The sequence below is a fragment of the Rhea pennata genome, chromosome 2 (genome assembly GCF_028389875.1).
Source record: "Rhea pennata isolate bPtePen1 chromosome 2, bPtePen1.pri, whole genome shotgun sequence".
In the NCBI taxonomy this organism is placed as follows: Eukaryota; Metazoa; Chordata; class Aves; order Rheiformes; family Rheidae; genus Rhea; species Rhea pennata.
Window position 1 is genome coordinate 99,465,770 of NC_084664.1, and position 14,796 is coordinate 99,480,565.

A 14,796-nucleotide genomic window follows, 5' to 3' on the forward strand; every position below is an offset into this window, starting at 1 on the left:
TATCAGTTGGCTTTAACATTTAGGGCTGGTAAAAGAAAACCTAAACTGGATTTATTTTACTGTTTAATCACATCTTGAGTTTACATTAATGCAGGAGGTTGTGTGGAGAGAGATGCAAAGGGGATTGTATCTGTTTAAAAAAAAAATAATAATTAGTGGTGATGTCAAGGCAAAGTAAGAGCAGGAGAGATTAAATGAATCATGTATACGAATGTCACACTTTCAAAATACACTTTTCATTTCACTTACATACTGCATTTTGGAAATTAGAAGATGATTGTTTTTTCTGAACTATTAGCATTTGGACTTTTTCTTCTGAAAGAAGGCTTTTAAAGCTGTAAGTGGCAAAGCCATAGCATATGTTAGGTCAATTTTCTAAGAAAACTGAATGGTCTATTTTCAAAATACAGTAGGCATGTGTGGTTGGATAGCTCTATGCAGAAAATCTGTAGGAAGGAGGTCTGTAAGTGTGTTAGGCTATGTGAAGACTCACTATGTCCAAAGCCTGAGTTAAGCTACTTCTCCAGCAGGGAGTGCGTTGCTGCTTACTCTCTGGACAAGCTGTTGAGGTCTTTGTGGAAGACATCCTTCTGGAGCAGGCAGGCTTCTTGTTCATGTAACATCAACACAGTAAGCCTTTGCCTCTCATTGCCCAGTCCTGCCCCACTTTTGCACCTGCTCTGGTACTCTCTGGATGCCTCTGTGCTGATTCAAGTCTCCAGGCTGCCAGAAAACCTGGAAAGAATAGCATGGGAAGACCAGTTTGATTGGCTGGAAGAGTAAAGCTTGGAGTCTTTTTGGGGTGGCAAGGAACATGCGTAGGAACACAGGAAGAGCAGGTCTTGTCCTCACACCATTTACCTTCCCCCCCCCCCCCCCCCCCCCCGCTCCCTCAAAGTGCATGTCTGATGATGTCAGGAGTCTCTTAATGCATCTGCTTATCATGTTGTGTGAACTGCAGTTTCTTCAAAAGCCTGTGGTTGCTTTTACCCTTTGTTATTTACCTGCACGGGCAGAATTTAACATCTGATAGGGATAAGTCTGCAGTGTAGGCTGTCTTTTGTGACACAAGTGTCTCTGTGGAATAGTTTGGATAGTAGTGGAAAACATCCTGGGGCTGTTTTGCTATGGAGATTGTGTTTAAATTTCTCACAAGCATATCCACGCGCTGTTAGTCAAATAACTCTGTCTACACATAAAAGTTTTTTTTTTTTTTTTTCTTTTAATACTCTTAAGAAGCCATCCTGTCAAAACACTGCCTGATCACCAGTTACTCCAGTTACCCTGGAGTCTTGATTTTTAAGGAATCTACTACATTTCTTGGGAAGGAGGAAGATAGCTTTGCCTCTAGGAGGAGGTAGTGGTGATGCCTCTTAACGGAGGGCATGTCTGGCCTCAGCTGGCTTTCACAGGCCCACGAGGACCTGGGATCTCTTGATTCTTCATTAACAGCAAATATTCATTTGCATAATGTGTATAATGGTACAAGAAATTCTAAGTCCTAATGATGAATAACCACCAGAAAAGAAGAATAGGAGGGGGGGGAAGAAGGGAACGGGTATATGCCAAGCATGAGGCCTTTTTAATCAACAGCAGGGGATGGCACGTCAGACTTGTGATGAGAATCAAGTTCCTAATTCTGAGTGTCTGCATAGTACCTTTCATCTATAAAACACTTTCACAAATACTAATTGCTATGAATTACATAGAGAATAGTACTACAAACATTTGCCCGAATTGCTAATAGTTCTAGTTGTTTCTGTTCAGGGTTTTGTATGAGGTACTCCCCCGCTCTCCCAATTTAAGTCTCAGAAATGTAAGATGTGAAATGTGCACAGCAGTAACTGCTCCAGTGTCCAGTGCGCTCCCAGGGCATTGCAGCTGGCCGAGGAAATGTTCTGCTCTCTCCCCAGGTTCAGGGGTGGCATAGTGACTGAGAGCTCATCTTCTGGTGTGTTTGCTTAAGAGCTGTCTGCTTTGGCCTTGCTGTCTTCAGTTTCCTTAATGGTACTTTCTAGTTTTGAAAACACCAAACAGTTCGTGATAACCAGTTGAATCACTGTGTGAGGTGCCCAAAGGTTGGTGCTACAGTTGAGAAAAATAGCAAACCTATGCTCATAGCAGGAGCTCGTGATGTAATCTCCCTAGGCATGACTTTAAAGAAATGTAAATGATGACACTTATGGTGGTGCCCTCTTCCAGCTCCCAGAAGCATCAAAAGTTAAAATGCTGTTTCCTTTCCAGCCCCTTGCCCTGTATTTTGTTGACTCTGTTCCATTGTAAGCAGAGCTAAATGCAGAGTTTTAATTTTGAAGGTATATGTGCACTATACCTTATAGCTGCTGGTAACAGTCTGCTAAAATAACTGAATAGAAACACCTCAGTATGTGAAACTGGATTAAGTTGTGAGGTTTAAAGGCCATCAATTATGCTAACGTTCAGCCTGATGGCTGGCATGCAGCTGACAGACTACTTTGAATGGGTCTGTGAAAGCTGCCTACGAAAAGCAAGTTCGTATATTCTTTGTGGAAACGGCATATGGAGCTGACTAAAAGGGATCTTCAAATCCACTGGCAAACTTGTGGGAGTTGACAAGCTGAAAAATTTTGGAAATCTCCCCATAATGATCCAATTCTTGCTTTAAAAATAGCACCGTGCTCTGGTGCTCTTCCGTATCCTTCTCGTTGCGCAGGAAGGAGCAGGGAGGGAGAACTGTAAACACCAAGCACATACGAAAATCTTGTATTCCTTTGAAGTGAAAGAGCCAAATCCTGCACCGGCACGCGCCACAACAGCTTGGGGCCGCCAACGCTAGCTGCACGGTAGTGTGCCTGTGCTATTGGTAATCCTGTTGGAGCGATTTCTCGCTCACCTTCTCTGGCCAGGCTGGTTTTGTGGGGGTCTCAGAGGGCACGGCAGCACCCGGGCAGCCTGTGGAGGCGCCAGGAGACGTGAGTCGGGGAGGTCGCGGTTTTATTGCTAGCATCGCTTTTGGCGCACTACGCTCAGGAAAGCAATGCAAGCCCCGCTTTACATGTGGTTCATGCTCTTTAGGCTTTTCCTCAACAGCAAGGGCAAGAAAAGGGTTTTTTTTTGTTGTTTTTGTTTGTTTTTTGGGGGGTGCATTTATCTAAGAGAGGAGGCTGGGGAAGTCCATGGCTGTGGGGAAGAGGAGACTCCTGCTGTAAGCTCTGTGGCCGTTAGATTAAGGAGAAATAATTAGCAGTATGCCATATTACACAATATCGTACAAGCGACCATGGAAAGCTCTGAGGAGCTGTTTTCATCTCGGGGATTTGCGTTCGTGGCTCTGCTGTGGTTCCTAGATGTTGCTTTGTTCACTGTAGGTGTTTTGCAAATGATGCTTAAACAGTAAGTCATGTGCTATGCCCTCTTAATCCTATCTGAAATTAATTTGTTAATGCGAAGATGACCCAGGAATGAAAGTTAATTTAAGCAGAAAAACGAGAGAAGTAGGGAGCAAGTATTAAAAACGGGTGGCCACATTTTGAGGGGATGTATGACTTGTTCCCATCTTGTAATGATCTAGAGTTATGTCCATCCTGGCTTTTAACACCCTTTCTCCCCGCTTCTTTCCTTATTTTTAGGGTTGGTCGACGGCCCGTACTGCTCTTCTCTGTCGTGTTCATTTTGGTATTTGGACTGACTGTGGCACTCTCGGTGAATGTGACAATGTTCAGCACACTCAGGTTTTTTGAGGGGTTTTGCCTGGCTGGAATAGTCCTCTCCCTGTACGCACTGCGTGAGTATGCTCTTTGTCACCCATCCAAATGTGTTGTTGCTGAGTACGTAGCTCGCTTTTTCTATAGCTTCCCATTTTACATCTTGGGGGAGAAAAAACAAAACAAAGCAGAGTCCTACAGACTGAAAAGACGCCGGCCTGGGTTTTGATAAGGAAGCCGGGCTATTCCAGCTCTCCCTTAGGTTGCTAGAGAACAGCCTGTGAAGCGGTTGGAGGACTCATTCATACAGAGTTGTAAAGTGCTTGGGGGATGGTTTGTTGTTTTTTAAAACCTTCAAGTCATTGGAGCACTGGCTTCCCCCACGCGAGGATAAGGGGCGGTGGGTGCGGATTTCATCTCGCAGCGCTGAGCGCAGGAGGAGCCGGCTCCTCCTCGCTTGCTCTCTCCGTAGTAGTATGTATTCTGGCGCTTTTTCAGAAATGTCCTTGTTGTTTGAAGTCAAGAGATGCCTCTGCCACGGGATCGTAAAGTACAACAAAAATATGTGAGAAGAGGGGCTTGAAGTGCTTTTATCAGGAGACTTCTCCCCCCTCCCCCCCTCGTTCGCGAGAGGTGGGGAAAAAAGCAGCTGAGAGAAACTTGAGTGAAAGCTTACGATACCTTATGATAAACTGGTAGCCAAAGCATTGCAAACCCCTCTCTTCTGGGGGCCTTGTCTTCAAAGAGCTCACGTGCTATGGCACCAGCCTGCTCGGTGCCAGCAGGATACACTCGAGAGCTCTGTCTGCTTCTGCTTCCTTCGCTGTTTGTAATTAACAGGTAGTATTGCACCAACTGAGGAAAACATAAGTTTCCCCTTTTTAGTTATGGCTGTAGAAAAGTATCTAAATATATCCTGGAACTTGCTGCACAGGTCTTCCTAAGATTTTATTTATTTCCTATTGTAGATGGTATCTGGTCCATCAAGTCTCCAGATTTAGCACAATATCCTACTCTGAATGTAGAGCTACATAGTATTTAAATTCGTAGATATTTGGGGTTTTGTCTCTAGACTACACTGAAGGGAAGGCAACATGACTAGAATATGTAAGAGTTTGCTCTGTCTTACATTTCATAATAGATGGTATCGTACCCCGGACAGTATTTTTTTTTTTTCTTGCCTTTGGTCATATAATCTCTAGAGAGAATTTTTCATCAGAAAATAACACTACTGTTAAAACATTTCACAGTGAGGATGTAAAGTCTTCAAGACGCCTGCAGTTCAAATGCACTGAGATATTTCAAGGTGTAAAATGGCAGACAAAACATCCTAATCCCTTTTAGTTGCTGATCTTAGAGATCTTATTAGAATGGAAGAAACTGAAAAAGATCAAATTATTCTTGAAGCAGCATTAGCATCAAATAATCTACTTTCAGAGCTGACTGCGCAGTTGGATAGCAGAAAGTTGATCATGATCCTGGCTGTGAAGAAAGATTTTTCTTTTTTTCTTTTTTTTTTTTTTTTTTCCCCTTGCTAGGTCAGAAATTTTATCCTCCAATCCAATTAGTTTTTATCCTCACCAATTAGTTTTTACTCAGACCAAAATACCACAGATTGATTTGTGAAGTCAGCCATGTTTAGTCAATAGGTCGTAATCAGAAGCTCTTTTGAACACTCTTGTTTTGGATAAACTTGCATTAAAGCACCACAACGTGTTTAGGAGAGAGCCTGGAAATCATATCCATCTTTTTTTTTTTTTTTTTTTTTTTTTTTTTTTTTTTCCTTTCCCTATCTAGTTCTAGTAGGAAGGAACCAATCTGACATTCGCCTTGAACTATTTGGGATTTTTCATGGCCTGATGAATCATGTAAGGGTTTTTTTGTTGTTTTGGGGGAGTTTTTTTGAAAGTCATTGCAGCTCAGGACTTTCACAGGAAATTACCATCTGAGCAAAAGCTTCATTGTGGATCTTTTGTTTGGGATCATGGTGCATGTGTCACCTTGGAACAGACAATAGTTTGTCAGCAAAGACTTTCATTCTTTAATTTAGCAAGTGGAAGACCTTACTTAATCTATGCTCTGTTTCATTGAGAGCAAGGATTTCAGTCTGATCCTCCATGATCCAGGTGTTTGCCGTAAACACTGTGAGTGTCCATCCACCTCGGATAGGCATCTGTCTCTATCCATGCACATATAATGCTGGCAGGTGTTAGTAGAGATCTATCTTAAATGGAAGTGACAAAATGCATAAGATGCAGCACTTGTACCCTGGGCAAATATGCTGACCTTATGGCTAGGGAAGTGAGGGGAATGGTTCTTCTGTACTAAATATTTTTATTTCCACCAAAAAAAACCCTATCGTCTTCATGCAGAGTAGAGAGAGAGAGGATTAACTCTTAAACTCTATGGGAGTTGTAAGAACAGATTTTTTTTTTAATAATTAATGTTCATAATCTTCTGGACTCCCTGTCATTTTAGAATTACTTTTTGCCCTTTCTGCTGGAGTCCACAGTGTGTCTACTGCAGTCCTTTCTGGAGTTGTCTTTTATTTTTTAGCCCCTGTGCCCCTTCTCTTAACTCCACTGGAATTCTGTTGCTCTGCAATTCCCAGTTGGATGCTCTAAACAGATAGAAAATAGAAAGTTTGATCTACTAGAAACTGTCATTAGCTATATTTTCAAAGCTGCTGTGCAGAAGCAAACTGTATTGGCTTATATAGCCTGCAAAGGATAGCCTGCGAAGGTAACTAGCCTGTCACAGAGTCTCTTTTATAGTGTTGTATTTGCTAGTTATGTTTGGATTTATTGCCTGCCAAAAGGGAATTGTAAATAACCATCCTGGATGTTTTGGGAATAGAAACAGCACCCAAGTGTTGTCTTTAAGACACTGAGCTGCTAATTTAGAGTTGCTCTCACCATTTGAACTGCGCTTAATAGCCAAAAACTCTTTCCTTACCCAGTCCTCCTAATGTGCAGAACGAGCATTCGAGGAAGCCTTGTCTTCTGCAAAGGGACAGCTCTGAGTCAGAGTTACCTCTGCTTTTATGCTGGCTTTCTTCATGTTTGTTGTATTAAGCTGACTTCTGTAGCCTGTAAATACAGCATGTTGCCTGGAGCTGCTGTGGACTTGCCTAAAGAAACTGCTTTTGATGTTGATTTGTTAAACAAAAGTTTTCTGAAGCAGTTTCAGTTTTGACAAAAACTTGTGCTGGGAAAGGCTTTTCAGGTGACGCTTCCAGCAAACTTACAGGAAGAGCTAGGCTTTGCACAAATGATTGCACTTGTGATAATGGGGGAAGCAGAGGAAAAATTATTCTGGGTCTATCTCATCCCCGGTGGTTCAGGTCGTTGCACCATCTAGAAGAATAAAAGGGAGTTGACCCTTTTCCACTGAACAAACAAACACAACTTTGAAAGGCTTTTGTTTCATGCTGATGTAGAAAGCAAGAGCTTCTACCATCTTTCAGCAGTGGTTTGCTCAGTGCTAACTTTGAATGATTTACTGTGTTCCTATGCAGCAAGCCTATGTCTTCTGTAGGGCACTAACAGTGTCATCAGGAAGCCCTCACCAGGACGGGGAAGTGACTCCTGATATGCCGCGCTCAGCAGTCATTTGATACGCAGAGCTGGAGCTGTTTGCTGCAATGTGCTGGTTATGTCTCCTGCTATGCTTCCCAAGCAGATTCTGCAGAAATGAGTCTGCCCTTGTTGGGGGAGGGTGCTGGGAACGCTGGTTAGCTCTCTTGAAGGGAGATGGTGGAGGGATGCTAAGAAGCAGTCCACCAGTTGGAGGCAGATGTATGCCTGCCCAGGAGTTAAAAAAGAGTGTAGACTGGCAGAAGTTGGGAGGAGGAGCTGTTAAACTTGAACAGGAAAAAAAAAGAAAAAGAAAAAGCTATACCTTTTCGAGGGTATCTTGTGTCAGTATTGGTCACTGTGCACATACCTGGGGGAAGAACTGCTAGTGTCCTGGATCAGTGCAGTTGGATGTATGGCTGGTAGCCTGCTGCCCGACGGAAGAGTAGGGAGATTGAGTTTACCCATCAGGGTGAAAAGGCTGAGGCCAGTCCTGTGAGGGGTTTGCTTTGCCCAGGCCAAGAGGAGGAAGAAGGGGTGTGGGCAGCCATGGTGATGCCAGAGTGAGTAATGCTCCAGCTGTGTGTGTGGACTTTCACAGCAGGCAAAAGTGTGTCTCTGCTCCCTGTGTTACTGCAAATAGCTCTGCTTGCTGGTTGCAGAGCACATGGGACAAAGTACGCTCTGCAAATGTGGAAGTCACTGGAGAAAGCCAAGCTGATTATCTAGGGGGTGGGGAGGGTGTTACTTCTGGGTTGTTTTAGCCTCACTGGGGCCTGAAGGGGCATGGCTCTGTGGGAGCCTTTTCCTGTGTGTTTTATGTAGAAGGCTGTGACTGATTCAGCACCGTCCATTCCCTAGGGTTTGCTTTGAGAAGCTTGAGGGAGCTGATGCAACAGCTCACGTGGCTGGAAGCAGGAGTTCCCACTTGCCGTAACCCTCCCTCTTCTGCTCTTGCATCCCGTGCTGCTGCTGAGGCTGTGCTGGCGGCAGCTTGTGTCAGACCCCTCTGCGAGAAAAACTGTGTTTTCTGGGGTACAACAAATGTCCAGTTGTTAGTGGCGTGTGCTGTTTTGCTGTTTGGTCTCATCTCACCTTCGCTTAGATTTCCTGCAGTGCATTGCATCCCTTGCACCGTCCAAGCCTAGAGAATAGGATGGGAACGTCACCTAATGCTGTGTGGGGCAAAGCAAATGGATAAAGGAGAGCAAGGGTTAGCTTCTGACTGGACCCTTCCTATGCCATGTGCGTCTTCTCTGGTGTCCCTGCTTTCGTCATTTCCTGGAGTAGAAGCTAGGATGATGATATTAATTACACTATTTAAGGAGAGGGAGGGGGAAGGAGTCATATTTCTCTGGCAAATGCTGCTGACAAGTTTAATGAGTGTTGTGTACCATCCCTCTAACGATTACACCTGAGCGCAAACAGCACAAGCAATGGCACAGATTTGCACACAATTGCAGACTGTTCAGTAATTTCATGGGTGACTGAACTACAGATTACTCTGCAAAATTAAGAAGTCTAGACTTGAATGAACCAGTAAATAGGCTCTGAAAATAGCTTTACTATCAGGGAGACAATGTCTCCTCAGGCTGGAGCGAGGAATCAGGGATGCTCCTCTGATGTGTAGTAGCCAGATGAGTAGGCACGTGTTTGTTTTCTAATCTATTTCCAACAGCATTTCCATCCTTTTTTTTCTCCCTAATAGTAGCTTGTGTTCAAAAAGACTGGGAAAGTTTACTAAAGACTTCCAAACTAGTTAAGATGTCCAGCTGTGATGTATCTTTCTCTTTTAAAGCTAGGTCAGCTCAACCTGTCCCTCCTGTAAATTACGTGTGCACTGATCTAAGAGATCTAACAGAGGCTTAATGTAGTTCTTAAGACTCTCTCTCTCTTTCTAAACCTGTATCCCTGGAAAGCTCTAGGCTAGAAAGCTTGTTCAGGCTGAGGAATGAGCAAGGCCCAAAGCAGGGCATGGAAGCCTCTGGATGTTGAGCCGTAGTAATGTCAAATTTGTAAAGTAATTTTGCTTCCAGTTAGGTGTCAAAATAATGGGTGATGAGTTTTTTGTTATATTTTTGTTTGTTTGTGCATTTGTTTTTTCCTTCCAGAAAAGCTGTAAGATCCTGGGCTGCTGTGAGTTTATACCTCCTTACCTTCCTTGGAACTCGAATAGTCTAAATAGTGGAATTACTTTATTGTATTTACAGTTTCTTCCTGAGACTCTTCAGTAAAAAATAAGGCCTAGACCAGGCAATTCAGGTGCAGTACTGAAAACCACAAACTCCTAAGTTACTCAGTGTAATCTGAACTGGCTGAAAAAATAACTCTATAATGCCTTTTCAAATCAGAGGATGTGGAAGACATCTGACAGCTTTCCAGTGCTCTGAAATGTGTTTTAGTTCTGCAGTAACGTACAGTTCTCTCCACTGACACTTATGTGATAAGATCAAGGTTGTTAAGCCACCTGCTGTTTATATAACCAACTTTTGCTTATTCTGTGTGTCTTTTGAGGAAGGTGTAATAGGAGTGATCATAGGGGGATCAACTGAACAAGAATGTTACTTTGAATTCACTGTAAAGTGTCCTTTGATTGCTAAATACTACAAAAGAGCTTTGTTTAGAGAGCAGCCACAGATTGTTCTGATACTGAGATGGGATGTGAGTTTCTGGAAGCTGTTACCTCTGTATTTTTACTAGCTCTGTGCAAGCCACAGAATAGCATAAAGTAGGAGCATTCCAACTGCTCAAAAAAAGGACCATGTATGCCTCAAATGCCTGAGGGCTCAGTTTGTGCGAGATTGGAAAAGGTTATTGAAACTAGAAGTCCCAGCATACAGTACTGTTCCTACAAGTCTTCCTTGTCCTGTATTGCTCCCTTCAGCAGAACCAGACACTGAATCCTCGTATAATCTGATAGCCTCTTGCCCCTCAATATTCCCTTGAATTTCCTTCCCTTTCATGATGGTCAGAGTGGATATAAACTCTTCTGAGGACATGGTGTCTACCACTTGGGCTTTGGCTGGTATACTTATTTTAACCCCCTAGAAACAGTGTTCCAGGGCAGAAGTTCCCTGGCAGCATTGCTAATGCATTGTCTCAAGCATAAATCCTGGTAATGCTGCTATTTGAGGCAGTCAATCTGAGATGAATTTGTGTAAGTCTTGAAATTTGCCAAAGGGGAATAAAAAGATCTTTTCTAAAGCTCTTTGGGATCTTAGACAGTTGGTTAATGCAGAAACTTGGGAGGGGAGGGATTAAAATGTAGTGTGTTGTCAGTGTGAGAAAAAGCCCAAGGAATTAATTTTATTTGATATACTTTTTATATGATTGGTCAGTTGGGAGTGCAACTGAGATGCAACGCTGCAGTTCATACTTGTGATAGCGATGGCCAGAGGAGATTAGAGCACACTTGCAGTTTCCCCAGTTTAAGATACAGCGTTTAAGATACAGCCTGTATTTACCATTTAAAGTATCATCTTATAATTGTTCCAAAGCAAATTCAGCAGTGTCGGTATGAGAAATCTTACAGTCTGTCCTGCAAATACTTGCCTGTGTAGTTGTTCATGATTGCAATGATCCTTTTAGGGACTTTCTTCTTTTTTTCTTGAATTTGAGCAATGGCTACATGCTGATAGGTCTGCACCCTGCTCTACACAGCTGCGAGCTCACTGCTGCTGGAAGGAAATGGGGTGGCTCTTTTCCTCCCCTTCCAAACTCCCTTGAGTGCTGTTTCAGCTGCTTATAGACCCTAGCCTCTGACAATAAGGGGGTGTTGATGAGGGGTGTGTATCTAAATCTGGGAAGTTGGCTTTCACTTGCATCCCTTTTACTCTGCTGAAGTGTAAACGTAATTCTTTCCGTAATGTAAATATGTAAATTGTGAAGTTTTGGGAAGGTTGGGTTGGGGGGGGGGGTGTCTTTTTTTTTTTTTTTTTTTTTTTTTTTTTTTGTAAGGCAGTAGCTAAGGAGCTGGTTTTTGCTACATATGGTTCCTGGTCCTCCAGAAGGAGAGTGTGACAGACTGATGTCTGTTCACCTTTAGCTGTAAGTAAAAGCATGGAGCCCTCCCCTTTATGCTATGCCCAGTCCCTGAGCTCCAGTTACTCAGTTTATGTTAGCTGGAAAAGGGTTATGTACATCATAGAGCGCTCTGATACTGCAAGTGTTGTATTCTTGGTGTCTGTCTGCCATTGTTGCAGGTTTACCATTAATCCTGCAGTTTAATGATCTGAGAAGCCTGTTTTTTTTTCTCTCAGAAAGGTTAGTGGTTCGGAGATGGGGATGTGAAAGCTGTCATTTCCCCCCCACCCACCCTAGTAGGAAAATTAATCTACTGAGGAGAGCATCCCTTGCTGAAGCTAGAGGTACACAGCCTATTCTGCTAAGTCTGTTGGCTCACTGAGTTTTGGCTGTCCTGTTCCCTAAGCTGAGATAAGTGTCCTCACACCGTGGGCTTGTAAGCTGACAAAGCTAGTGTTGGATGCGAGACAGGCAGTGAAGAGCTTGGCAGCGACGAGCTCCCTTTAAGGTAGCAGCATACAGGGTAGTTTTCTTTTCCAGCTATGTTTTCCAGTGAAGTATAGGTGTATGCACATTTCTCTGTGTGTGCACGTGTTACTTTCTGTTGCAAAAGGAAGCACATGCAGGCTTACAAATCTGCTATGAAGGGATGGTGTTTTACTCCCCTTTCCTGCCTGTTCTTACAGGTTAGGTCATTAGGAAGATGCAAGCCAAATTTTTGTGGCAGTGTGCTGTGCATAGAGGAAAAATGCATGTATATGGAAGGTATCTGTAGTGACTTGAATATTCAAGTCCAGCAACAAATGTCAGCACAAAATTGCACATAAATATTTCTGTGCCTTTCAAGAGGAACCATAATTTAACAAGGCTGGCCAAATTTCCATCCCCAGCCATGCATACACGACTATTTTCTCACTTACAAATAACAACCCCAAGGGATTTTCACTAGTTCAGTTTAATTAAATTTCAACCAAAGCATGAAATATGCAGGCAATTCTCATTACATTATTTCTAAAAATGCATATTATTTAGTCAGATATAATAGAATGTTCCCTTTTGCTTTAATTCTTGGTTTCATTGATATGATTAAATTCTGTATACTGGCAACATGTTATACAAGTGCATCACTCATTTTTCTCTTTTAAAGAACACTACCCACTGTTAAACTACAGATGAATTTGTTCATAAATCATATGCAGCAATTACTGATGGACCTAAAACTATGAGCCATGCTTTTGTGTTTTGAGAACATCTGGTCCCTTAAATGGATTATGTATACACTTATGTAGTTTTTAGAGATAAGTTTAGGCCTAAGTGCTTGTTACTAGCTTAAAAACTTGTTTGCTCACATTCTTTGAATTCTGGTTATTGTATGAATTGAGAGAAGAAATCAGTTCGCTGAAGTTCAGTGAATGATGTGCAAAGATCTGCATCCACCATTTGTTTTGCATACTCGAGCTTTCTTTGTTGTCCTTAGGAACCCAATGCATCAGTATATTCTTTGAACTAGAGATAAACAAAACATGATTTTGACTTAGGTGGGTGAAAAAACAGATAATACACAGAGAAAAGCTTTTTTTTTTTTTTTTTTTTTTTTTTTTTTTTTTTAATGGAAGGCTACTTTGCTTGGAAATGTAGCTTTCTTGATGAACAGTTTGTGCTGAATTGTGAGAGGGAGCGTGGTCCTCTGTTTGCATCAGAAGTTCTGGATCTGCATCCTAGCACAGTTGCTAAATTCATGCATTTCTGCAGGTGATTTCTTTAGCTCCTGGATGACCCAGCATCCCCAGCCCACTTGTGTTTGCAGGAATTCAGGGTAGATTAACTGTGCTTTTTGCTTCTGTTAACACATGATTACGCTTGTCTCCTAGCAGTGCTTGTGTGTATTACACAAATTGCTGCAGCAGTTCTGTGTTACTACTTCCAGCTTTCTGTCTTACTCCTTTGGCAAAGATCACCTTCTGTATAGCAGACTGTTTGCGTTTATAGAGGAGTCTCAGTAGTCTTAGCCTACAGTCAGGTATTTAAGTGCAAATACATCTCCATCAGTGGCTTACCTCACATATTCAATATATTAGGTTATGGACATGCATTTCATTCTGCTACTGTTTATTCTCAGAGGAGGATGATCTTTGGCAGAAGAAGCAGCAGAGTGAAAGGTCTGCTTATGCCATAGTTGGCCATGGACAGTAACATTATGAGTTGTTTTAGGAACATCTGGAGAGCGTGTCTAGGGGAACCCTTAGCATGTGAAGTGTAGTACAGTAGAAGAGGATAAATGCCACTGGAGTGCACTATAATTAATTATTCTCTGATAAAAATGCAAACTGGAAGACCTGTGTGTCCCAGTATACGGCATAGATAACTTAATTTGTTTACCATCTGTTATCTAAATGCTCAGATTAATTCAGGAGAAAAGAGGAGGACATTTTCTCCACAAAGCATCTAAGGATCATTTGGTTCAAAAGATATTTAACCATGTTGACCAGGGATCGATCATCTTAAAAGGAAAAAAAAAGGGGGGGGGTTGGGGAACCCTAGTGTTCTGCTTGATGTGGAGCTGTTGACAGAGCAGCACTGTTCTTCTGCACATACCCTCTTTAATGGCCTTTATTCAGTTTCAGTACCACTTCCACCTTGATTTCAGTGCTGTACAGGTAGGCAGTGTTGTTGTCTTCTGGGCATATGACTTTTCACTCTTGAAGCATTTGACTTAGAGCCTCACAAAAGAGTTTGGAAGAAAGAAAAGTAACAGTAAATATAAAGGAAGCAGAATCAACAATGTGGTGGTGGGAGGAAGAAAGTATTTGGAGAGTGATTTAAGGAAAAAATATGGTAGTTTAATCTGTTTTCATTTTGTACAAAGAAAAAGTAGGAATAACTTAAAAAATGTTTAATGGAAGAAGTAGCTAACGTTGAAGGTGAAACGACCATTCCTAATAAAATTCCATTCTGATTTCCTTTATTGTTTTGACTTTGCAAAAGAAATTTTGTCTAGACTCTGACATATTTGTTTTTCAAGGCACAGAATCAAATCCCTATTTCTAGGAAGCTTGATGAAAATTAATTAAAGAGTTTTTGAATTATAGGTCCATTAAAAATTAATCTGTTTTGAAAGTTAAATAAAGCTGTCAGTATTAGTCATCTATTGGAAAATTGGCTTCTCCTGTATGTGTACAGTAGGGAACACCAAATTACTGCATTCAAATGCTGTGGACTTTGGGCTGGAGAAGCTTTGATTATATGAACCTTGACTCTACCTGTGTTAGTCTTGTTCAGATGTGGTATGTGCATTCAGAGCCATGCATCTGCCTGAAGTGTTGCCCAGTCTTTGCTTATTTTTTTCTTTAGTGTCTGTGCTAAGTCTGGAACAAAATATGCAAAGCGCAGTCTGCACCATGTAAACTTTAACCAGATGTATTTGACTTTTTCAGGTGACAAACTTCATCTTTCTTAATTCTTGTGTGTTGCATTTCAATAGAATAAGTATTCAGGTGGCTGCCTTTCCTCCCTTC

General features: G+C 42.1%; 1 protein-coding gene across 5 annotated transcripts in view; it reads left to right on the forward strand.

Annotated features, from left to right (window-relative positions):
* The window catches only part of SLC22A23 (solute carrier family 22 member 23), a 117,682-nt gene that overhangs the window by 19,444 nt on the left and 83,442 nt on the right, over positions 1 to 14,796 (forward strand). For all 5 annotated transcript variants that reach the window (XM_062570020.1, XM_062570021.1, XM_062570022.1 and 2 more), the window contains exon 3: positions 3,609 to 3,763. In XM_062570020.1, coding sequence (XP_062426004.1) covers positions 3,609 to 3,763 — 155 coding nt within the window. The remainder of the gene's footprint in view (positions 1 to 3,608; positions 3,764 to 14,796) is intronic.